Source organism: Phacochoerus africanus, chromosome 6 (genome assembly GCF_016906955.1).
Source record: "Phacochoerus africanus isolate WHEZ1 chromosome 6, ROS_Pafr_v1, whole genome shotgun sequence".
Classification (NCBI taxonomy): Eukaryota; Metazoa; Chordata; class Mammalia; order Artiodactyla; family Suidae; genus Phacochoerus; species Phacochoerus africanus.
The window spans coordinates 50,450,739-50,478,272 of NC_062549.1; the positions used below are offsets into that span (position 1 = coordinate 50,450,739).

Genomic DNA, 27,534 nt, shown 5'->3' on the forward strand with positions numbered 1-27,534 from the left:
GCAACCATATCAGAACGCTTTGATATCTGCCAGGGGCACATATTCCAGGGCAGAATTTGACCCAGCGTACTAATGAGATCTGGCGGTTGCTACACTACATGCAAAGAGCACAGTTGGCAGAAAGACTTACTCTATTCATTGGGGAGGTACAAAAGAGGAAATCCGCTGTCCCTGTGTGAAGCTGGGAAGAAGTATAATGCACAGTTCACAAAACTTTACCCAGATGCCAAAGCAAGATTGGCCATGTATTGTAGATCTCTTTCATGATGAGGATGGTGCAACCAATCTGACCATCTGTTCCCACAAACAAATAACATTCTGCATGGATTTAAAAAAAAAAAAAAAAAAGATGCCCACACTGACTATAATTAATGGAGATGCTTTTGTTTTAAGCCCTCATGAGTATGTCTGCATTGAATCCAAGAATGGGAAATAACTGGTTTCTCATCTTCATCATCAACAAGCTATGATTAAGGATTTATTTTGTAATTAAAATGCTTATCCACAAAGCAAATTACACTGTTAATTAATTTCTAAATCACCTAGATTTGTCTTAATAGAGGTGGAATCATCTTAGAAGGGCTGTATAATGTCTAGAGGAGACCTGGTAAGTATGAAGATCTACTTAGAGTTAGTTTAATCCAAATGTTATGAAAATAAGCAAAAATTCTTTATTGGAAAGGAAGAAAAGAACTATTGCAGAGCATTTAGTCATGACATTCGTACTAGCAGAAAAATAACACTGCAAATGTAACACATCTGCTTTGGCTTGAATGAGTGATGGAAGACTATGCTATAGCTTATACTCATGTGCCTCTATAAGAAACAGTCCCTAAAAGCCTCTTAAGGAATACTCTGTTTTACAGATTCTCCTATTTTATATTCAGGATGGGTTTTTTTCTCAATTCTTTTACTCATTTGTCATTTTTATTTGTATCCTAATATTCTTTTGGGGACATGTGTTCCTGGAAACATGCACAAGCACAAAGGGATTCACAGCCCTTTTTTTGATCCAGACTTCCTTGAGAAGCTCATGTTAACCCCAGATCCTCTCCATGTAAAAAATTCATATACAACATACAGTCTCAAGGGTTCAAAATCCATGAAAGTACTAAATACCCATGGCCAGAGGTTAAGAACTCTGTTTTAAAATATTTTACAGCAATTGTCCTCTGTATTTGTAGATAGAGGAAAAAGATTTGGCTAACATTTTCTTAGGCAGAAATACATGGCACAGTGTCAGGGATATGAAAAAAAAATGATTTTTTGAAGAGTTTGGATTTTAAAAATGCAAAAATATGGCTTGACCTAAGTACATAGGGAAAAATATATTTTTCTCTTATTTATATCAAAAACCTCTTCATGCAAAATGACATATGGAAAGTGTGTGTTTCTTATTTTCCATCCAAAATTACTTCATAATTCCAAAATAAAGGTAGATAGGAGATGCATAATGAAGAAAACCATCTTGGGAAACCCAGGGGTTTAAGCTTTCTTTTTCATAGTGACTCAACTTTATGATCTCCTTTATTCTTGAAACAAGTTCCTGAAAAGTTTAGTACATAGAAACATTTTTAGATGGATCACAGAATTTTCTTATTAAAGTATTTGGATGTTGATAAATTTTGTAAAGTAAGTGATCATCTCCTGACTCATCAGTTTTGCAAATCCAGGTTTTCAATACTGTGTTAGCATAAGTTTTTCAAACTATAATGTATTACAGTGAAATAAGAATTATTATTTGGGCCTTGGTTTCAATTTCTAAGTATAGTACATCCAATTAAAAATAAATTAGAAACAGTGGAGAGTGAATTAAATTGTGTTTATTGTATTCCTTTGCTCCCTCTATATTTTCTTTTTATATTAAGTAATTTACTTTCATTAAAATCTTTATGAAAATACAAATATTTACCAGTGAATTGATTATTCTCTGGGTAAATTACCATTTAAACTATAATAATTGGAAATCGTATTTGTAGGCTTGAAGAAAAATTTAATTTTGGGATGAAAATGAAGCTAGTACATATTAGTTTTCATTGCTTCTTCAGAAAAGAGGTCATAGGTAAAGACGATCGAACCAAAACTAAAAATTTTTATCAAAAAAAATTAGAAGGTAAAATTCTAAAATTATGTCAATGATATCATTTCTACCTATTTTTTTAATTTTATGATGTAATCAACTTCAGCTATAAATTATGAATAATTTATCAGAAATGAAAATGCCTTTTGAACAATAATTCTTAATTTCTGCTTTGCTAATATCAAAAAGAAATATACAATGTGAATTTTTTGTACCATAATACACTAAATTTAAGTCTACATTTTCATCAGTCTGTAGCTGTCTGCAGGTTAACTCCTGCACAAGGTCCTAGTTTATTTAGCAGAACCCCTAGGGGAGGTGTTTCTGGGAAGACACTTCTGGAAAAACAAGAAGCATCTCTGTTACTTATGTTGTCCAATATAGTTGTACTAATAGTGGCATATATTCTTCTATCTATATGTTATTTCCTTTCCATAGATAAAATCTCCGAGAAAAATGCGCTCAGAGATCAGACCACAAACCCTGACTCTCAAAATCTTGCAGAATCAGCAGGAACAAAGCCAGAGCAGAAGGAAGTGGGGACTGAGAAAGAAGGCCTGGTCAGGTGAGAGTTCAATAAAATACATAATGCTGCACTGAAAAACTCAGCTATCCCCCATTTTAGCTGAGCAAAGGTCAAGAGAACTGCAATCATCACATAACATAAGGGAACTGGGCCAGAACTAAAAAGTTGTTTCTGTCTAGTTCACTGTTCCTTACCAGCCTGTCAGGGCCACTAACCAGGATTCTAGGCAGCTTGGCCATAAGCTGAAGCACAGAAACAAAAACACTGCAGTCACATGTCCCAGTCATTAATAGCATCTTGAAACAACCTGCGCATTTACTAGACATGAATTTTTTAAAAAAGAATCAAAAAGAATGTAAGATTTTTCTCTGAATTCACCAAGAAATAGCTTTTCCAATTCTGTAAATAGTTTATTGTTCCAGAAGATTGATTATTATTTCCTTTCATGTGCTAAAGAAAGTGTGGTATGATAACCAAGAATAATAGAAACAGATCATCTTTATGCCACTGAAGGAATACAGCTATATAAATAACTCTTACAAAATTACTGGAAATATCCAAAGGAGATGGCAATTTCAGTGGGAATCAGTGAATCCACAATAAAACCCAACTAGGAGCCCATTTATTTTGACACTTCTTGGCAAGTTATTATGTGTCCTCAAGTCCAATTTGAATTGCTTGACTGGAGTTAATAAGCACACCTTTCTTATTCAACAAGCAAGAAGAGTTGTCATTTATAAAATGTATAAAAGCACTTATTCCCTCCCAACTCCCCATCCCCATTGTTCTCTCAGCAGCTATACTACATGCTGCCAATAGGTGTTACCATAATAATTTAGGGCCTGGTGTATTAGATTAAACAATAGGCATCAGAAAGAGTGCATTTTCAATAAGCACACATTTGATTGTATATGAAAACAAACACAAGCTCACTCTACTACGCACACACAAAAAAAGACAATTTGACAAAAATTAAGCCTGACATATTATTTAGGCAGAGAAAAGATACTTAAACTCTGAAGTCAAGATTAGACACTTACAACTAGGGTGATTATGGATGTTATTTCTATAACTGTTGGTGTTTACAGATGATTTACAGTCCCATTAGTGAGTCATTGTTATCATTACTCCACAGATAAGAAGCAAAGGCACAAAGAGGTTAATTAGTTTGCCTATAGTCATAAGGTCAGCTCTGCAAAAGACGAATCCCTGAGAGGAATTTTTTCCTCCCTTCTGCCAATACACTCACTCTTAATCAACAGCTGAACATTTTCTGATCTCTCTTTCTAGCACTTATTTTAGTATATTTAATTTTTGGTAATAACTAGAGTGATAGGTAGGTTTTCAAAGAGCTGAAGTAGAAGCCATAACTGACATTTTTAGAGATGTATACTTGTTAACCCAGTATAGTACTTTCACTCTTCTGAAATATGAAAATGGAAACATTTCAATTACCCAGAAAGTGGGTCATATCTCAATAACACCAAACTCCTTGGCATGGCTTTATCTGTCTCCCACCTGTTTTTAACTTGTCCTGTCCTGGCACACAACTCACCTACCTTCCTCTCTCTGTCCCATCACATCAGTTGTATTTCAGACTCTTGTACTCTGCAATTGATTATTCTCTGGAATAACCCATTACTTTTTTGTAATATAGGCAGCAAAGGCACTTGAAAATTATTGACATGCTGAGTAGACTCAAGTTAGTTTCAAGCTCTTGCTTTATGGCTGGCCAACTTCTCCTCAGGATTGAGACAGTAACAGCCGCATTCAAGGGGCAACATAAAAGGGCCACTGAGGTGTTCCTTTGTGGTTCAGTGGATTAAGGATCTGTCTTTGTTACTGCTGTGGCTCTGGTTACTGCAGTGGTGCAGGTTTGATCCCTGACCCAGGAAACTTCCACATGCCACAGATTCAGCCAAAAACATTTAAAAATAAAAGATAAAATGGTCACTGAAATTTCCAGTGTCACTTTTGACTAATGACTGGGAATCGTAATGTTCCACATCAGACTTACCAAAGCCTTCCTACTTTGATTTCATGGACATCACTGGTACCACATCTAGAATCCTAGAAAATAGTTTTTAGACATAACTAGAAAATATCAATAATGAAGTAACTTGCTATTAAAAGTGCTATTTCGGAGTTCCTGTCGTGGCGCAGTGGTTAACGAATCCGACTAGGAACCATGAGGTTGTGGGTTCGGTCCCTGCCCTTGCTCAGTGGGTTAACGATCCAGCGTTGCTGTGAGCTGTGGTGTAGGTTGCAGATGCGGCTCGGATCCCGTGTTGCTGTGGCTCTGGCGAAGGCTGGTGGCTACAGCTTCGATTCAACCCCTAGCCTGGGAACCTCCATATGCCGCGGTAGCGGCCCAAGAAATAGCAAAAAGACAAAAAAATAAATAAAAATAAAAGTGTTATTTCATAATCCTCTCATTGAGTAAAAATGATTTTGGTATCTGCAGTCACTAAAAATTGACAACTTTAATAGTGAGCAAGGCCAGGCTTTAAAAAGCTTTTTCTCCTTGAACCAAGGATTTGATTGATTGCAGGCACTAAATATAGATGCTGAGTGAGTGACTGATTCTTACCTCAACTTTTGAATTTAAAAAAGTCAGATTATTAACAAATAAAATTTAAAAGTTTTCTTTTTTCATTTTAAGTTTGTTTACATTATCCTTTGGCCTAAGCCCTAGGTTGAATAGGAATTATGTTTCTAGGCTGATCCATGAGCATTTGGGAGAAGGCATGTGGTGGATTTTGCTGTCTCTGTGCATGAAGTTCAGTGTGATATTATTGATTATACCTTTAGTTTCTGTCACATTCAGCATAAGATAGAGGTAGATACCAAGAGAAGCAACAGGATATGGATATAGATATAGATATGACAACAGGATATATTTTTTAACAAGATTGTATACATATATACATATACATACATATACATATACATACGTGTATATATATGTATACACGTATGTATATGTATACACAAAGAGGTTTATTATAAAGAATTGGCTCACAAGATTATGGAGGTTGAGAAGTCTCAAGATCTTTAGTTGGTGAGCTAGAGACCCATGAGAGCCAATTACAGTTCCAGTCTGAGTCTGAAAGTCTCAAAAACAGGAGGACTGATAGAGTCATCCCAGTTCAAAAGCTGGCACGTTCAAGATCCAAGGAGAGCCAATATTTCCATTAGAGTCTGAAGGCAGCTAGAGATCATGTCCCAGCCCAGTCAGGCGGGAGGAATTCCCTCTCACTCATTGAAGCGTCAGCCTTTTTGTTTTCTACAGATTGGCCTTCAACTGTTTGGATAAGGGCCACTTACATTAGGGAGGGCAATCTGTGTTGCTCAGTCTGCAGATTCAGATGTTTATGTCGCCCAAAACCATCCTCACAGACATACCCAGAAAAATGTTTGACCAAATAGCTGGGGGCCCCATGCCCCAGTCAAGCTGACACAAAAAAATAACCATCACACCATTTCCATTACTCATGTAAGGGGATTCAAACTGTACGAGCTCTTCTTTTTCTGTTGCTAAAATACAGTCTTTTCTCACCATTTCACATAGTCCTCCCATCTCCCCTGCAATGGATTGAGTGTTTTTGTTCCCTCAAAATCCATATGTGGAAGCTCTGACCCTCAATGTGACAGCACTAGGAGACGGGTCCTTTAGGAGGTAATTTAGGACATTAAGATGGACCCCTCCTGAGTGGAGTTAGTGCCCTTCTTAAAGGTAGAAGTCTACCCTAGAGAGCTCTCTTGCTCTCTTGCCCTCTTTTCACCACATGAGGATACAATGAGAATCCTACAAACCAGAAGAGGGCCCTCACCAGAACCCGACTATGCTGCCACTGTGATCTCAGACTTCCAGAGACCCTCCAGAACTGAGAGAAATGAATTTCTGTTGTTTATATACCACCAGTTCATTGTATTTGCTACAGCAGCCCAATCTAAGTAGGATATCACCCAGCCCAGCCTTACCCAAAACTCTAACACGGAGCCTCAGTACCCTCGGGCATACATAACAATAACCATCTTCATCTTGCCACAGAACAGAAATTCTACTGTTAACTGTTTACAAAGTTGGATAGCTTGTTTATAAAACAATCCCTTGTCTCAAGTATTGTTTTGTTAGGATAAAAGAGTATGGATGCTTAAGCCAAAATTCACATATTAGGTCTATTTAGATCTTTAACAGAAACACAAAAAGAAGAGGTGGGTAAAGTTTACATTATGATTATAAAGATGTGAATTTCATAAAACAAAAATCACTTCTGTAATTTTTTTCATCCAACTCTAAATATTCTAAATAGACCCTAAAATTAATTTTCCAGCCACAGTAATAACACTTATCTCAAATACATATCAGCCTAGGAGGAGAGTTCTTTTTTAAGATATACAAGTATTACATGTCCAAATTTCTGACTGGAATCTTTTTCTATTAAACTAGCTTTATTTTTTTTCTTTTATATGTCCTTTCAGAACATTTTCTAAATTGTTTATCCAGGGGAAAAATATTCTTTCCAAATCTTCCCAGAAAAAAGCAACCAATTTCATTATCTTGTCAGATGAGTCATTTAGCTTCTGAAAGACATGGTGTTCACCCCTGGAAAGTGCCATTGATGCCATTTGTCCATTACCGAGAAAAACAACCTGTTTCTGGCATTCCATCTCAGCACATTCTTATTTTTTAATATAAAAAAGTGTATTTTGATGGACACTAATGAATAGCAAGCAAAATATGTGTTTTGCCTGGAAATGTCAAATAGCTATGTCTGAAAAGAAGGCAGAGTTGAATGCCTGATAGGTTAAGTGGTTAAATGATGAACAAGCAAGTGACTGAAACATTCAATGCCCATGACTGGGGTGCACCGCAAGACTGACTTTTATAGTACAGTATATGGCTTTTCATCACCATTGCTACCCATAATGCCGAGAAGGAAGGTTATTTCTATGAATAGTCTTCTTTGTTCATAATAGCAATCAGTCTCTATTTGGGTGGTTTTAAAATAGGCAATCATTTCACAGCAGGAACAATGAGAGCAGAATAGAATTCAGAATCTTATCAGCACTTATAAACACTGACGTTTATTGCCTCGTAGCTAGAAAAAGCAAGAATCGCTGCAGTAAAGATGCTTAAAAATCCATGTGGCTTTAGAGTTGAAATAGAAAAGGAATGTCACCTATCAAGTTTACAAAAATAAAATACAACTTATACTTCAACAATTTATAAGCTTGTCAAAAATAAGTTAGCTACACATTTGCCAAATTTGTGGGATGCATAATAAAAACAATGCACTATTACTTTTAGCCTCGAATTAAAATTAAAATTTTCCTGTGATTAGCAATACTTTTATAATTAAGCACAGCAAACACTTTTTACAACAGCTTGGCAATTCATCTTTAGTAATGATTGCTGACTTATATTTCTGGCACTATAACACACTAAACATTTGTAGAAAATTCCTTGGGGAGAATGCAATTACAAATACTAGGTAGAATATAAAACCTCTATTTGAATGTAGTCTGAGCTAGTGATAAATAAATTCTATGGATAGAAAGTTTTAAGAACTGTTGTGTGCTCTGAGAAGTTTTTCCAGCCTAGATTTGAGTTGAAATATGTCACTCGTGAAACAAAACCTGGGATTAAACTAGATGCAAGAACAGGTTGGAGATTCTTTTATAAAACTAGGATTCTAAAGGATAACTCACTGGTAGGTAAACTATTCCTCAGAGAGAAAGAGTATGTGTAATATTTGTCTTTGTCCTAGCTCTGAGCAGGAAAAAAGGGAAAGAAATTTAAAATTGGGGTCATTGGATGGGGAGGAGAAGAGAAAGGAGAGGGGAGGGAAGGAGATGAAAGAGAAGGGAAAGAAGAGGAAGAAAATTCTTAGCCATAAGTCCATCCTAGAATAGATATGGAGCACAAATTCTTAAGATATCTGTGTTCTGAAAAAAATATATTTGGAATTATTGAGGTTGAGGGCCCAGACATCTGCCAAAAATCCAACACAATCTAGAAGAAGACAAACTTTAAGACCAGATCTCACTGTAGGCTTCAGTTGAAGCTCCTATTCAACCTAGCCTGGGAACTTCCATATGCCATAAGTACAACTGTAAAATGATAATAATAATAATAAAGCCAAATCTCAAAATATCCCTATGGGTAAAGTTTCAATGAACATGAACTCAAAGCCAAAAATTACTAAAAACATTAGGAAATAAATCACTGTGATCAAGACAACAGAAAAAACAAACTGCAGAATCAGACACTTAATACCTACAGATGATGAAATTATCAAAAACAGTATACAAAGTAATGTTATTTATATTAAGAGAAACAAAAGAGAAGATTGAAAATAAGACAAAGGAAAAAGACATTGTCAGAAGGGACAAGGCATCTTTGCAAGTTAACTTGAAATGAAAAACACAGTCTCTAAAATTAGTAAGTCAGTGAGCCTCACAGAAGATTAAACAAAGAGTTAGTAAAATGAGTGAAAGATCTGAAGAAATCACTCAAACTTCCACCTTAAAGAAAAAAAATGGATAATATGAGAGTGACCCCAAATTAAGAAGCATGGAGGAAAGTATGAAAAAGTACAAAATGCATAGAATCAGAATTCTAGAAAAAGATAAAAAATAAAATAAATCAATATTCAAAGAGAAAATACAATTGATGATAGTAATCCTTAAATTCAATAAGCCGAATAAATGCAAATGTAATAAATTAACACTGAATATAGTCCAGTGAAACTTAAAAATAGAAAAGACAAAAGAAAAGGATTTTTAAATTAGCCAGAAAGAAAATACAGACTACATAAAATAGGAAGGGAAGGAACTAATATCTGACTTCTCAGTAATAGCAATGGGAACCAGTAGAGAGTAGAATGGCATTATCAATATTCTAAAAGTAATAGTCACCCTAGGGCTCTATACCTGGTGAAATTATTATCCAAAAATTAGGGTAAAATATAAATATTTTCTGGCAAGCAAAAATGATAGGAACTTAGAATTTTTTTCATGTATACATCTGAAAAGAAAAATTATCTAAGGAGGAAATATTCAAAATGGGGTAGTCAGGGACGAGTTAGGAAAAAGAACTTGTTCTAAATATTTGAAGAAGTAATTAAATACAAGGAATTTGGTAGTTTAAAAATTGTTGTAAGATGTAGGAGAGCAAAGTTCAAGGGTGGAGATTGCAACCTGGAAATTAAGAAAGTACAGAAAGTAACTGCCAAAGCCACAGTTGCACCTTCATTCCAAAGCTAGAGATGAGCAGTAGAATATAGAGTCTGAAGAAGGTTCAAGAAGCTGGTGCTGATTCTGAGGAAATATTCCCTGGGCTTCTTTCAGATGACAACTGAATTGTGCCTTCCTTTCAACTTCCAAACCTCCTACACCTCGCTCATTGGTGGACTCTAAATCAGAACCCTCCTGTCAAGTGATTCTTAAAAATAAGGTTCTCAGGCTTTCAGCCACTGCGATAACATGGGAGAGTATAAAAAAGAAAAGAAAAGCCACTGATTGCAAGTAGACACTCCAGCACAGATTCAAGAAGTGAGTGAGGAAAATGGCAGCATGTGGATAAATTAGAAATAAACATGACACCTTGAAATAATTCCAGAAATGTCTAAGTTGAAGGTAAAAAAGTGAGATGGAAGAAAACTACTCCCTCTATATGGGAGTAATTGGCATACAAAAGAATTAAGAATTTGATGAACTTTAGAACTTCTTAATTAAACATGCATGTTAAAATATATTTGAAAAAAATTAATTTAATTAAAACAGAGTATTTAGCCTCCTTACACTAAACTTACATGATTCTAATACTATAAGATGGGAGATAAGAAGTAATTCTATCAATTACAAAATGAAATTGATGATTCCATTCTCCTGGAGTGGGTGGCTTTAAAATTCTTGTTTTTATTTATTAATAGAAAAGTCACTAATGATATAGCACATTTGAACAACACAATTAAGAAATTAAATCTAAAGGACAGTTAGAGAAACTTTATGTCCATAAACTGAAGAATAAGCAGTTATTTCAAGCCTACATAGAACATTACAAAATTTCATGATATACTATGTCAAGGCACACCGTAAAACCTTCCAGGAGCTCTTTACAAATACAAATGTTTGGAGTTCCCATTGTGGTTCAGTGGTAATGAACCCGACTATTGTCCATTGGGTTGCAGGTTCAATCCCCAGCCTTGCTCAGTGGGTTAAGGATCTGGCATTGCTGTGACCTGCAGTGTAGGTTGCAGATGCAGCTCGGATCTGGAGTTGTTGTGGCTGTGGTCTAGGCTGGCAGGTTCAGCTCTGATTTGACCTCTAGCCTGAGAATTTCCACATGCCAAAGATGCAGCCCTAAAAAAAAAAGAAAAGAAAAAAAGAAAGAAATACAAAATTTTGGGCTCTACCCCCATGATTTCATTCGTTTGGAGTGGGTTCTAGGCATTAGCGTGTCTGAAAACCTCCTCAGGTGATTCTAAGTTCCTTCCAGGGCAGAAAACCATTTCACTAGAAATGACTATTTCACAAGCTGAAACCTGAAGTAGGTCTTAGAAGTTAATTTTTTAGGAGTTCCCATCCTGGCACAGTGGAAACGAATCCAACTAGGAACCATGAGGTTGCGGGTTCGATTCCTGGTGTTGCTCAGTGGGTTAAGGATCTGACATTGTGGTGAGCTGTGGTGTAGGTCGCAGACACAGCTCGGATCTGGCGTTGTTGTGGCTATGGCATAGGCTGGCAGCTGTAGCTCCAATTAGACCCCTAGCCTGGCAACCTCCATATGATGTGGGTGCAGCCCTAAAAAAGACCAAAAAAAAGAAAAAAGTTAATTTTTTAAAAGCTAAAATTTTGAAGAAAAATCTTTTATAATTAAAATTTAAAACAAGTGTTTAAGTGGCCCTTGGGTCAACAAAGAAATCATGAGTGAAATAAGAAAATATTCAGAAAGGAACCAATGAAAATATTGCACATCAAACTTGTAGAATGTTAAAAATTCTATCAGGTTATGGTTTTTTCTTGTCTATTTTGAATTTTTCTTTCCTTTTCCCGTTTTTAATTAGAAAAGTTGATTATAAAGTTTCTTGGAAGAACAAACAAGCAAAAATAACAAGGAAAACCCTAATATATATTTTGTATATATTTGTATAACTGGGTCACTTGCGGTACTGCAGATAATGACGGAATATGGTAAATCAACTATAATAAAAGTTTTTTTAAAAAAAAAAGAGTAATGGAGGTGGCGTTGGTCCTACCAGATACTAAAACCTATTTAAAACTTCTATAATTTAAAAAAAAATGTGATATTGACACATGAACAGATAAACCAATAGAATAGAGAATACAGAAATGTGTAATTTCATATAAAAATGTATGATAAATTTGGCATCAAGAAAGGTAGATTTAAATCAGTGGTAGCCATATAAAAAGTAAAATTGGATCTGTCCCTTATGTAGCACATGAGGATAATTCCCAGTGAGTCACAGTTAAATGTAAAATAGTGAAATCCAAAAAAAGTGCCAATTCCTCCAAAACCTATAAAGGTACATTAATCCCAAAATTCAAAATTCAGAAGCAAAAAAGAAGAGCTTAACACATTTCACTATATTAAAAACGTCATATTATGAAAAAAAGTATAAGACAAAAAGAAAAAATCTGCAAATTATGCAGATATGAAAATTCTCACTGCTACTTTCCTTGAAGATCGATCATTTTTCTTGGGGATTAACAGATATCTAAATTTTTTTCATTAAGATACTTTACAATTGTTAATGACTCAACCAAGTTGATATCTTTATGATATGTTACTACTGCAATTTCATTTTCCTCTTTTCAAAATTTAATACCAGAAGCCCAATGTACTTAACTAATAGCACAGAGTACAACCAATATGTCATGTAATCCCAGGAGTAAAACAATGATCCTAACACTCAATTTGATGCAATCTAAAGGTCTATTATCTTCACCTCAAAAAAAAAAAGTAATCATTAGTGGTGTATCTAAGAGCATATATTATACATAATAAATATACATATGTAATTATACTTTATTATATATATGTATATTAGGTGGCAAATTATCTGCTTAATGCTCTGTCTGTGCTTTCAATTCTTCATAGTCACTAGTACTGCTGCCAAAAATCAGACATGGCACATCAAGAAGAAACAGTCTATTATCAGAAACAACAAGGGTTATTTACCAGTAGGCAGTTAGATATGTCAGAAGACAAAAGACAAAAATTTTATGAATATGTGTAGTTACCCTGAAAGAGGAACAAACTTGCAGACCCAGTTTGTGGTCCTATTTAAATCACTTCACTCTTTAGCACGGAGAGATGACAAATCATTTGCCTGTTGCCATAGAAAACCAGAGCAGACAGAGTTTGTGCCTACTTTCTTTTCTTCTTTTTTTTTTTTAGCATAGAAAGAAGGAACAATTTTTGTATTGTTTTATGGCACCTAAATTATGACTTTTAAAAAAAATAGGTCTTCTTATTTACTTAGTACAGAGAAAAGAACCAGAGAATAATTGGTGGATTGATTGAAAATTTTTAAAAATTATGCAAGTGGGCAAATTCAGGTTACTATGAGGCAGGCAAAGCACACAGGGTATTGAAACAGTACAGCATGCACAGCAGTAAGAGACAGGAGAGAAGGGGGTACTTGAAGTGAACTTGAGTGAGAGGTTCCTCCTTCCCACAAAGAGCCAATTCAGCTGAGAGTTGCCATGAGAAAGAGTCTAGTGATGCAATAGCATCTGATTTTTTTTGTTCAATGAAACCTCAAAATGAATACCACCAAAATAAATGAAATTCTTTTAAACTATAGACTCTGGACTTCCTGTTCTGGCTCAGTGGGTTAAGAATGCAACATAGTGTCCATGAGGGTTCAGGTTCGATCCCTGGCTTCACTCAGTGGGTTAAGGATCTGGTGTTGCTGCAAGCTGTGGTGTAGATCACAGATGTGGCTTGGATCTGGAGTTGCTGGCAGCTGCAGCCCTTATTCGACCCCTAGTCTGGAAATTCATATGCCACAGGTATGGCCATTTAAGAGAAAAATAAAAAATAGAAAAAAAAACTATAGTCCAAACTATAGGCTAGTTTATACCACTGCCTTAAAAGAGTAGGCTAGTTCTAAACAAGTTTTCAATTAAAAAATATAAAATTTTTTAAATTCATAAAATTAGAGATGTGGTCCATAGGAAAAACATTCATTAATGCTATTCCCAATGTAAAAACCACATAGAGGAGAGAATTGAAACTGAAGACTATTTTGTGGGTTATAATTAATAACTTTGTGCATTTCCTTTCAGTATTATTTTTGTTATTTTGGGGATTTGTATTTATATTGTAGTATTTTTTTAGATAGTACATCTTGGATATTTTTGATATCTTTCATCTGACATTATTTAATAAGCAATCTTCCATAAGAAGAAGAGGTTTTTAATAGCCAGTTTCTTTAATGCATTCATAAGAGTCCAAATATGCATCCAAATAGCAAGAGCCAAGAAAAGAGGTTTTGGTTGTTGATTCTCTTTGAAAGTTAATTGACTGATGGAAGCTGAAAGATCTGGTTAAAATAGGTAAAATGGAAGCTCCCTAATGTGAGAGAATAACTAGATGACTCATTGGGTTTTTTTTAAATCTTTATCTCCTTGGGAAGAGGAAAGTTATGGGTCTGCCTAGAACTAGCAGGAGACAAGAACATGATGAGACCAAGGAGTAGGTACCTCCTCACCTAGTGACAGTAGCAGACAAAAGAGCCTAGTCATTAAAGAAATAGAGATTTACACCCAGTAAGAGAAAGTTTCAACCATGGGGAATTACAAAACTGGCACAGAGATTTGCAGCATAGAAAGTTTCAGGAAGTAGCAAAAAGTTTACAATTAATTTGAGCGGAGCAACCCCATAAGCAACCTAAAAGTAATCTGATTTGGGGGATCAGGATGAGAAATGGAAGCTTAGCAGACACCCCCATACTCTCTCCTCCCTTTCTGAGGAAGGAACTTGAATGTTTTAGCAAGTCAACAAAGGTAATGAAGAATTATTCATCTGCTAGAGGAGGGCAATTGCCAGCAGGGTTGAAAGTCTTATCCCAAATGTGTAGCACAGGGTCTGGCACTTACTTATGCAGTGGAAGAAAATTGCTTTGTGAATAAGACATTATGTCTATTTTTTTATTTTATTCCATTCCAAGCAGATTTCCAGAAGGGGAATCACAAAGTGAAACATATACATATTTTTCTAACTTTCTGATAAAAATTTTATGAGTTCTTATAGTTTAAGGCCTAAATACTGTCATTTTAAATATAGGAAAGTTTTCAGATATGGTTGTTTTCACTAGCCATGAAATGTCATGATAGTTTTTCCTTTATTTTATTTTATTTATTTATTTATTTATTCATTTGTTTTTGCTTTTTAGGGCTGCACCTGTGGCATATGGAAGTTCCCAGGCCACAAGTAGAATCAAAACTACGGCTGCCGGTCCATACCACAGCCAAAGCAAAGTGGGATCCAAGCTGTGTCTGCAACCTATACCACAGCTCATGGCAACCCCATATCCTTAACCCACTAAGCAAAGCCAGGGATTGAAACTGCATCCTCATGAATACTAGTCGGGCTCATTACGGCTGAGCCACAACTGGAATTTCTAGTTTTTCCTTTATATTAAAGGTAATGTTTTCATTTACTGTTACCCTCTTCCAGCATCCCATTGTATCTGGTCACTTCGTTATATGATATGGTAAATTATAAAACTGAGAGCTTAAATGTCTAATAATCCTGTACCAATAAATGTTCACCCTAATTTTGCTGAGACAAGAAGTAGTCTCACAACTAGTTTATGTGCTGACCATCAGTTAGGTAAATAGCTTTTACCTAGCCTAATGATTTATGTCATTCTAACTGTTCATGTGCAAGTATTCACCAGAGCCCATATTCGGGTAGCCAGCTCACAAAAACAGGGCTTGTTTGAGCCCAGCCAAGCCCTGGTCATGGTAAGACATTGACGGACAACAGAGAAACAATGCTGCAAATAGGAAAAAGCAGCAAAAGGACAAGTTGACAAAACAGAAGCAATCAGAAGAGAAGTTCCACATGCTTCCACCACCATGTGTAACAGGAGCCTTGGTCTGTAGCCTTTTAATCAGCCTTTGTTCCTATTACAATGGATGGCTGAACACACTCTCTTTCAAAGCTGGCCCCTCCAGGAGTGCTCACCACCCCCCACCCCCCATCACCTACTCAACAATGTCACTCTGGCAGTGTTCACTTTCTCTCCTGCAACGTCTAATTTTTCCTATCTCTGCTGAATCATTTCTATAAATGTATAAACATGTTGTAGCAGTTCTTACATTTAAACAATGGCAACAGGAGTTCCCGTTGTGGCACAGAGGAAACTAATCCGACTAGGAACCATAAGGTTGCAGGTTCAATCCCTGGCCTCGTTCAGTGGGTTAAGGATCTGGCATTGCCATAAGATGTGGTAGAGGTCGCAGATGCGGCTCGGATCTGGCATTGCTGTGGCTATGGCAGAGGCTGGCAACTACAGCTCCTATTAGACCCATAGCCTGTGAACCTCCATGTGCCACAGGTGTGGCCCTAAAAAGACAAAATAAATAAAGTAATAAAAATAAACAATAGCAATTCCTCAAATCAATTACCTATATTCACTTTTTCTACCCTCCATCCACCCATGTCCTAATGAACTTGTTTCAACCAGATTTTATTCCCTCATTCCACCAGTTTATATCTACTCTTATGAAAGTTTTTATTGTTTTTTTCCACTTTTACCAAAGTCAGCGATGCCCTCTACGCTGCTGGAGCCAGTGGCCAGATCTTGGTTCTGCTTTTCTCCACCCATTAGCAGCCATGCAGTATTGATCTCTCAATCCCTCTTTGAAGCATTATTTTCATTTGGTTTCCCAAATGCCTCTCTCTCTGACTGTCACCCTACCTCACTGGACATTGTCCTTACTGGTCATTGATGGCTCCACCTCAGCTGCCCAACCTTTAAACTTGGAAAGCCCCAAGCGTAATCTTCATACCCTTCCTTTGTTCTTCTTACATTCTCTTACTACATGACTGTATCTGGTCCTATGTCTTTAAGCAACATTGACACCCTAATGACTCCCCTAAATTTATACTTCCAGTCCAGATCTCTCCCCAGAACCTCAGTTTCAAATACCAATTGCCTACTCAATATCTCTATTATGGTGTTATTAGACATGTCCAAAATCAAAAGAAATTTCCCTCATTTCTTCCAAATGTGTTCCTCCTACAATATTTCCTTCTCAGTATAAGGCACCTTCATTCTTCCATTTGCTCAAGCCAAATATTCACCTAGTCCTTTCTCTCATACATTACAGCTCATCCAATAGCAAATTCTGTTGGCCATTCCTATGGGATATATTCAGAATCTTAGCACATCTCAAAAGCTCATCCACTGCTAATACCTAGTACATCATCTCTCCATAGCTGATGAAATATCCTCCTAACTGATGAAATATCCTCCTAACAGTGGGAGCATACTAGTTCCCACTGTTTGCTCCCCCTTATAATCTGTCCAACAGAACTGCCTGGGTGATTGTGTTAAAATGCAAACCACCCCTTTCTCCTCCAGATTTTCCCATGGCTTCCCATTTCATTCTGAGTGAAAGCTGATGTCCTCACAATGGCCCATGGAGCCCTATATTATCCTCCCAACCCTCTCCACTGGTCCTCTGACCTTAGCTGCCACAACTTTCACTCACTCACTCTGACCAAGTCACACAGGAACAGGCTTTCCTCAGACCTCCACATAACTTATTCTTTCATTCCTTTCAGTCTTGGCTCAAATGTCACCTTATTGGAGGGACCTTCCCCAACCATCCAACAGAAAATAGCACTTCCTTTTACTTTTCCAACTCCTTTACCCTTTTCCAACTCCTTTACCCTGATCTGTTTTTCTTGGTAGCATTTGCCATCACCTGTGCTACCACCTGACATATTCCATATTCTTTAAATGCCTATATCATCTGTCTCTCTCTTCTAGAAAGTAAGGTACTTGAGGGTAGGACTTCCATTATGTTTGTTTCTATATTCCCAATGCCCAGAGGACTCCTGGCATATAAAAGACCTACCATAAATGAATGAATGAGTGACTGCATGATTGAATGGGATTCCCAAGTTACATAATTTTGGAGAGAAGGTAATGTTTTTCCCATAAATATTTACTTCATTCTTAAAATTCTTAAATTTTAAATGTTGTCAAGCTAATTTCACTTAGTAACTGCACATCTTCTTTCATGAATATATTTGATCTACCTACATGTCTGAGTTCACAAGATTTTTATCATAAAATACCACCACGTCTTTTCCTATGGCTCACAGCAAACTCACAATTTAATGTGCTTTTAAGCTATTTGGGGTCAAAAACAAAATTGGACCCTCATGCTTAAACTGATTCCAAACATATAAGTAGAAGGCATACACTCAATTTCCTCTCTAAAATTGTTGGTTTCAACCGCAATCATTTTAATGACTCATGTGACAGCCAGATTTGGAGAAAACGCTGTAATCAGGAGGTGATTGCACTTGGTATTCACCTCCAGAATTTTGCACGTGATTTTGACTCGAAAGGAAAACAATGGTTAAAATCTGGACTTCAGGAGGCATCTGTCCATGTAACAAAAGCACCAGGCTATGCGACACAGTAAGCTTTCTATTCAGGGCAAAGCTAATTGTAGAAAGGTTCTGCTTCCAGGATTAAGATACAAATGGTGGCCACATGAAAGAACTCTCAAGGCTGTTGCACTTTCACCCACTTGGAGCTTAAAGCAGTGTTTTTCTCGCACTAATGAGCAATGCATTTACTCATATGCTTTCAAAATTAGAATCAGAGGGTATTTTTTAAAGTAATGAATGTTTTGCTTAAACCGTACCAACATGTGTTTTGAAAGGAACTGGAAATGTAACATATGGTTCATGTAGACTTAAATAGGCCTTGTTCAGACATTAATCTGAGGGGAAGAGGAGCTGTTTGCCTACTGACCCCCTTAGGCACAGCAATCTTTACTCAATCACTAATGTATTCTTCTTAGATAAGATATCTGGTTTTAATGGGACCTGAAAAAGTACCTCATTCTCTACTTTATGAAGACATTTTGAAACGATTCACTAAGGAATATAAACTACAATATGGAAGGAGATGTATTCTAACTAACAGGCAATTTATACAAGCAACTACAATTAAATTACCATACTTAGCTTATTCTTAAGGGCCTCAATAAAGAATAATCCTGAAGTTAGCAATTCCTGTTCATCAGTGACTTCATGAACATTTAGCCAGGTGTAACAATAAGTTCCTGTCTTGGCTGCTTCAGATCAGCACCTGGTTCTGCATCACCCCTGTTCCTATTCCAGGTCTCACTATGTCCACATCATTTGGATCAACACTATGCATTGGGACAAACACAAATTTAGCAGGCCCAGCAATTAACCATTTCACCACCCACCAGAAGCCAAAGCCTCTGGCACCATATGTAAACTGTCTACAGTTTCATCCCAGAAGCTCAGGCGATAACTTTCCTCTGAATTGTCATACGCATGACAGGTACGTCCCTAATATCCAACAGTATTTGGATTAAACAATTTTTTGTCTGCAGAATCTCTTCTGCTTGCAACCAGAGACAATTTTCTGCTTTTAAGGGCTTACATGATTACAGTGGGCCCAGCTAGACAATCTCCCATTTTAAAGTCTGTAACCTGCAAAGTTCCTCTTACCATTAACATCACCTATTTATAGGGCCAGTTTGAAAGCATGGACATCTTTGGAAGAGCCACTTTTTGCTTTGTTGCTGTTATTGGTGTTTACTCACTGAAATTCTTTTTTATTTTAATTTTCATTATAATTGATTTACAATGTTGTCAATTTCTACTGTACAGCAAAGTGACCCAGTTTATATATATATATATGTAAATATATGTATATATGTAAACATACACATGTATGTAAATATATGTATATACGTAAATATACATATATGTGTAAATATATACATATATGTAAATATTATGTGTGTGTGTATACACACACACACACACACACATTCTTTTTCTCATATTATCTTCCATCATGTTCCATCACGAGTGATTGGATATAGTTCCCTGTGCTATACAGCAGGTCCTCATTGCTTAGCCTCTCTAAATGCAATAGTTTGCATCTACTAACCCCTTTTACTCATATCTGAGGTTTAACCACTCATGAGAATTCAAATAGTTTACTGAACCACAGCATAATTTTAGCAAGTAAATACAGGAAAAGACTGAATGAAATTTAAACAGTGACAGTGAAAACTTTGTAAGACCTATGTTTTAATTGGCCAAAGAAAACATTGCCTATTTACTGACAGAAATACATAAGAGAATTCTACTCAAAGTGAAATACGGGCAAACAACTTCAGCAGATAATTAGAATTCCTAGGCAACTGGCTTCTTCCAAGATGCTTTTTGAGAGGTGTGAGGAGGGGTTTGTCATCTGTGGATAACTTTAAATGTTTGGACATTGGCCAATTTAAATTAATTGCAAATCTAATTTTAACTCTAATCTGTTCTTAAATATAGCTGCTAATATGATATTTCCAGTTCCTCAGAGGCTAGTGACCCCTAACTGAAGAAGACCTACTACCCCCTGTCATTTTCTTGTACAGATGAACCCCAAAACTTAAAAAAAAAAAAAGATTAAGTTTTGAAAGTCACTGGTTGTTTGAAACTCCTGATGCATTTCTCCATTGTAACAATGTTAAAAGTAACAGTTGGATGACAATGTAGACCTACAGATTTCAATTTAGATTATAATTGATTTAAGACTACCACTGCTTGGAAAAAACTACAGAACTCATTTATGAGTAAATGTATTCTGAGTTCTAGCTTAGAACACATCAGTCCTGACACAGAGTTTCATCATTCCCTTGGATGAATCAAATCAGCTAGAGATGCATCCACTAGAGACCGGCCTTCAAGCCCATGATGTGGTTCCAAAGCCTAGGCAGAAAGCCCTTCTGATCAAGGCCTGCAAGGAACCAGCAAAGCAACAAGGCTTTTGGCTTTTGAGGATGAGACAGAGCTTCCCAATCAAGCAGGCTTAAATAGGCGTAGTCTCCAGTGATTTACATTTTTCTTTTCTCCCCTACCAACAATTCCCATTGGCTCCATCAATGCCTGATAGCTGTTTTCAGTACCTATGGTTAACAATATAGGAAAATATAGCTTGGCAGATTTCTCCTCCCCTCTGACTCTATCATAAGCACAACACTTTCATAATTTGCAGAAGTTTTGACTGATAGAAAAAAATAAGTATTAATTTTTATAGCATTTATTCTTTCTCATAATGTTTTTACTATGAGAATTCCTCTGTAGGAATTCTGAAAAACAGCACAAACTAAAAGTAAAAACCATTCATAATCACAACAGTCAGCTATAACACTAGAGCTATTCACTCTTTGTTGAAAAATATGAATGAATGAATGAGTAAATGAACAAGTTCATGGTGTAAGACCAAAAGGAGATTTTACTCAGTTGTATAAGCTTTGTGACAATCTGCAATAGTCTGCCTAGCACTGGATCCCACCGTGCTGTGGGCTGCTGAACCAAAGCACATATTAAATTAAGAAAAAGAGGCACAGCGGCTATCAGCCACAACAAAGCTTGGACTTGCCTCACAACTAAGCCTTTGAGCAGCGTCAGTTTGCACCCATAAACGTGCACATATACTGCCCTCTAGTGCCCATGCTATAGATGTAATGCAGCAACATGCATCATCGGAATAATTGCAAAGCTGAAAAAAAAGATCAAAGTAACGCAATGACTAAGGGGTAGAAGGAAATGATTAGAAAAGAAATTAAATTGTGGGCCCTCAGCAAACTTTTATTACGGCAAAATAAATTATCAAAAAGCCCTCGTTTTCTCCTCCTCTTCCCCAACCTATCCCCACCCCCATCTCTCGTTTCCAATACAATACACAGACACACATCCCTACACACACACACACACAAACACACACACACACACCTGACCATACCTGTAACTGGAAGGAAAAGGATCTTATAATAAGCTATGGATTAAGAATTACATGTTATTTATAAATATTTGGATAGTTGTGAAGGATTAATTAGCCTTGTCTAAAATAGAAATCTGATTAATAGAAAAAATAATACATTAATGGCAAATGAAGTTAACGTCAAAAATAAAAAGAAAGGAGTTCCCGTCGTGGCGCAGTGGTTAACGAATCCGACTAGGAACCATGAGGTTGAGGGTTCGGTCCCTGCCCTTGCTCAATGGGTTAACGATCCGGCGTTGCCTTGAGCTGTGGTATAGGTAGCAGACGCGCTCGGATCCCGCGTTGCTCTGGCTCTGGCGTAGGCCGGTGGCTACAGCTCCGATTCAACCCCTAGCCTGGGAACCTCCATATGCCACGGGAGCGGCCCAAGAAATAGCAACAACAACAACAAAAGACAAAAAAAATAAATAAATAAATAAAAGAAAAAGAAAAGACCATTCGAAGAATTGTGTTAAGTGATGAGCCATTCTGAAGAAGATCTTCACATCTGTCTAAGGAGCCGAATAGATTTCAGGTGCATGAAATTTAAACCAAAATCAATTCTCAAAAATTATAAGAAAATTAAAGCAAGCTTTATCAAATACATCGAGAACTTTCTAAGCTGTAAGAAATTATAAAGGAAATGTGGATAATTTAACTATATCGAAATAAAACTTCCCTATTGAAAAAAATGAGCAAGGATGTAACAAGCAGAGAAATATTTACACTTATATAGCATATGAAAAGCTCATATGAAAGATAAGAAAAACACTACGACTTCAAAACTGGCGATGAAAAAGTAAAAAATGGCTTACAAATAAATGTGAAAGAATTCCCCTTTAGAACAACCCCCCAAAAATGCTAATTAAAATTACAAGTCATTTTTCAGCCTACCAAAAATAGCAGAAATGTTTTCAAAATAACAGCCAATGCTGAGGAATGGGGGATAAAGTAAGCATTCTCAAAGGTTAAGATAATAACAAGGTCTGTCTCTGCAGCCAAATGCCCTGGACAGTTACCTCTGACTTTAATCACTTTCAGAGTTTCTCTAAAATAGTCATTTTCTAGGTATGCTATTATATGTTAAAAGAAAAAAGTTATATCATTAAAATGTTAAAAGAAAAAAGTTAGATGATGAATACTCACTAAAGATTTTTTTGTGACAAACATTTCATAATAAATGTAAGTCAAATAAACTCATCAGTGCCACATGTCAATTATATCTCAATAAAACTGGAAAAACAAACAAGACACATGCACAAAAAGTTAGACTATTAGTCACAAAAAAGAAAATAGAAATGTACATATTACCAATTCTCAAATATATGTTTTCAAGTCTATACGTATGGAACTAAGACTTACAGAAAATACACCAGAATATTAATAATGATTTTCTTTGAATAATAGGCCGAAAACTCATTTTGTTTTTATTCTTTCATCTTTATGTATTTTCCAACTCAATAATGATTACTCATCTTTAATCATTAAAAAGTCTTAAACTGAAAACCATACAAAAGAATATAAAAACACTGGAGGAGTTCCTGTCATGGCGCAGTGGTTAACGAATCTGACTGGGAACCATGAGGTTGCAGGTTCGGTCCCTGCCCTTGCTCAGTGGGTTAATGATCTGGCGTTGCCGTGAGCTGTGGTGTGGGTTGCAGACGCAGCTCGGATCCAGCATTGCTGTGGCTCTGGCATAGGCCGGTGGCTACAGCTCCGATTGGACCCCTAGCCTGGAAACCTCCATATGCCGCGGGAGCAGCCCAAGAAATAGCAAAAAGACAAAAAAAAAAAAAAAAAACACGGGAGAAGTAACTTTTGCCAAATGATTATGTATCGAATGAGTTTTTCCATGTCTCATGAGATGGCACAATAGTGATTGTCCAGTAAGATAGCTGTTTTAGGAGTTCTCTGTGCCACAGCAGGTTAAAGGTCATGCAGCAGCTCGGGTCATTGCCATGGTGAGGGTTCCTGGCCTGGGAACTTCCACATGCCATGCTGTGGGCACGGCTAAAAAAAGAGAGAGAGAGAGAGAGAGGAGAACTGTTTTAGGTAACATGCAACTTCACTGCGATCTTCCAGTTTTTTTGATCTTTTAAATTACTTCATGAAGTCTACAGCAGACACACCTCAAAACATGATAATTATCTGTCTACACATAATGCAGAAAGATGTCTTGCTTAAGAATTGCATTACAGTTCCTCTGAGATATTATTCAAAGCTTGCCTTATGTACCCCAGTCCATGAAACGTATGTGTTATTAGTAGCACTAGAGGACCATATTTCAGGAAATATTTCAACACTGAAAGAAATTAAATCCCATCAAATCTGTAATATTGCTAATGTTGACATATTTTGCCATCTTAGACTTGAAATTTTGAAATTCCAGTTCATAATATGTTTCCTTCTGCTTGCCAAAGAGATTTTTCTATAGCCAAGGAACATCTGAATCTAAAAGAAGAGAGCAATAGATACTATGTGCATGAATTTTGATTTAGAAAATTATAAGCTCATAGCTATTAAAATATAAAAATAACTCATTTTTATAGATTATTGAAGTATTAAAAAATGAAGCATTCTTTCCAGGCTAAAGAGGCAGGGATTTAGTAGAAATAGGATTCAATATTCATAATATTGTCTATATTTTATATTATATTGAAAATTACAATTATCCAAAAGCTAAAAATCACAATTTAGAAATATCCAAAAACACTTCTTCTCTTTAATGTACCGCTTTGGGGCTGTTCTGGTTTTGATTCATATCATAACCAGAAGGAATTAGAGATATGGGTAGAAAAGGAGTTAGAATTTAAACAACTTAATATTGTTTGTTGTAACTAGGAGACTTTTTGTAAATAGAAAATAACATTAAAGGAGTTCCTGTTGTGGCTCAGCAAGCTAAGAACCCAACTAGTGTCCATGAGGATGCAAGTTCAATCCCTGACCTCACTCATTGGGTTAAGGATCCAGCATTGCCATGAGCTGCAGTGTAGGTCACAGATGCTGCTCAGATCTGTGTTTCTGTGGCTGTGGCATAGGCTGACAGCTGCAGCTCCTATTTGACCCCTAGCTCAAGAACTTCCATATGCTGCAGGTGTGGTCCTAAAAAGCAAAGAAAGAAAGAAAAAAAAGGAAGGAAGGAAGGGAGGGAGAAAAGGAAAATACATTAAGGACATTTTCCAGAAGTTTTACTATAGCTACTTTTTAAATACAACTAAGCTGAAAATATTTATTCATGGAAATTCCCTAATGGTAAATTTTCATATGGTCAACTAAATGGGGTGAATATATAAGGGTTTGAAAATGGCAGGCAATATACTTTCATAATCTCTAAGATGTATACAAAAGCCCTAGACAGAGCTGAGTTCATCACTGATAATTTTTTTAATTATCACAAAGGGTTTCAGATGTTTATATTAAAGTGAAATAATCCTATTAAAAAATAATGCTTCTTATAGGATGTTGTTCTTATTCTCTAATAACTAATTTTCAAAGTCTTAGCCTCCTTTTTTTAAAGTTTATAGCAGTGAGGTATTTTTGCATTAATAAGAGATTGAGCATGTTAAAATTTTGTCAAGTTTTTGCTATTTTTGTTTTTCTTTTTCCACCACAGCCTCAGTATATGGATGTTCCCAGGTCAGGGATCAAATCCAAGCTGCAGCTGGGGTCTACACCATGACTGTGGCAATGCCAGATCCTTAACTCACTGTGCCAGGCCAAGGATCAAACCAGCACCACCATAGAGACAACAGCCGGATCTTTAACCCACTGCAACATAGCGGCGACTCCCAAGGTCTTGCTATTTTATTTAGCTTGATTTGGACTGAAAAAGAAACAGGGAAAGAAGGAAGGATGGAAGAGAGAGAGGGAAGGAAGAGGGGAGGAAGGAAGGAAGGGATGGAGGGAGGGAAGGAGGGAGGGGAAAGGAGAGGGGAGGGAATTGGGATAAGGATGAAGAGAGGAGGAAGAACGGAAGAATAAAAGTAGAAAAAAGGATAAATTTTATTTTTTATTCCAATTGACTCTCCTCTCAGAGAGCCTGGGAGGGAAGGTTAAAAGATTCACCACCTGCTAAGACTGGAATATTATGACTATTGTACAAAAAAAAAAATACCCTGACAACATCATAAATTTAGCAAAAAGAATCTAACACAATGAGATTGAAATATGGGAAATTAAACTTCTATCCAGACTAAACGCAATGTTCAAGCAATGAAAGACTTGAAAGCTTTAAGCAGTTTTTTTTTCTTTTTATTGATTATTATGGATGTCAAGATATTATCTGTCCTGGTCCAGCATCATATACAATATTCAACAAGAATCAATAAGTGCTAAAAAGTGGTCCACTGAAAATTGTACACATTGCAATATTTTGACATTCAATAGTCTTAATTCTATTGTTTATTTTTAAATAAGAGCCAATTAATTTATAACTAAATTATTAACACAGTAATAGAAGATTATAATGAAGATGATTTTTAAATTATAATTTCTAATATGACATTAAGGTACAATAGTTGGAATAGAAAAAGAGGGTCAACTTGAGAGGAACTTAAAATATATGCTTTCAGATGAAAAATAAATTGTGGGAGTATTCTACAATGTTAAACTTCAAAATGGAAAGCTGCACCCAAATAATCACCTCCCCTGTTATATTGATCACTAATTTTAAGAAAACAAACATTAGCTGAGAAGATTAAACCCAGCATCCAGGACAGCAAATTATATGCTGAAGTAGATGAAGGGCTAATAAAAAAGGATGGTGGTGTAGGGGGCAGAGAACACAGAAGAGTCCAGAAGGAGAAAGTTCAAGAGAGGAAAAGAAGTAAGAGAGAAGAGGGAAATACTTTCAATGACAAACTCTCTTCATGGCCTTAATTGTAAACTTGCTGTGGTCTAGGAGGATCCAGTGTTAAACTGTGAAGTAGCTAAAATTTGTCATGCTGGCCCACATGCTGGCTCTGGACTTTACCCTTACAGAGTGCTTTTTAACTGATTTTCACCTTCCTCATCTCTCCCACATTGAAAATCCCAAGATCTTTTTTTTTTTTAATTATTTATTATTATTTTTTTCCCACTGTACAGCAAGGGGGTCAGGTTATCCTTACATGTATACATTACAATTATATTTTTTCCCCCCCACCCTTTCTTCTGTTGCAACATGAGTATCTAGACAAAGTTCTCAATACTATTCAGCAGGATCTCCTTGTAAATCTATTCTAAGTTGTGTCTGATAAGCCCAAGCTCCCGATCCCTCCCACTCCCTCCCCCTCCCATCAGGCAGCCACAAGTCTCTTCTCCAAGTCCATGATTTTCTTTTCTGAGGAGATGTTCATTTGTGCTGGATATTAGATTCCAGTTGTAAGTGATATCATATGGTATTTGTTTTTGTCTTTCTGGCTCATTTCACTCAGTATGAGGTTCTCTAGCTCCATCTATGTTGCTGCAAATGGCATTATGTCATTCTTTTTTATGGCTGAGTAGTATTCCATTGTGTATACATACCACTTCTTCCGAATCCAATCCTCCGTCGATGGACATTTGGGTTGTTTCCATGTCTTGGCTATTGTGAATAGTGCTGCAATGAACATGCGGGTGCACGTGTCTCCTTTAAGTAGAGTTTTGTCCGGATAGATGCCCAAGAGTGGGATTGCGGGGTCATATGGAAGTTCTATGTATAGATTTCTAAGGTATCTCCAAACTGTTCTCCATAGTGGCTGTACCAGTTTACATTCCCACCAACAGTGTAGGAGGGTTCCCTTTTCTCCACAGCCCCTCCAGCACTTGTTATTTGTGGATTTATTAATGATGGCCATTCTGACTGGGGTGAGGTGGTATCTCAT

General features: G+C 36.4%; 1 protein-coding gene across 1 annotated transcript in view; it reads left to right on the forward strand.

The window, feature by feature from the left end:
• The window catches only part of CNGB3 (cyclic nucleotide gated channel subunit beta 3), a 151,261-nt gene that overhangs the window by 20,352 nt on the left and 103,375 nt on the right, over nt 1-27,534 (forward strand). The window contains exon 3 of the mRNA XM_047782944.1: nt 2,519-2,645. Coding sequence (XP_047638900.1) covers nt 2,519-2,645 — 127 coding nt within the window. The remainder of the gene's footprint in view (nt 1-2,518; nt 2,646-27,534) is intronic.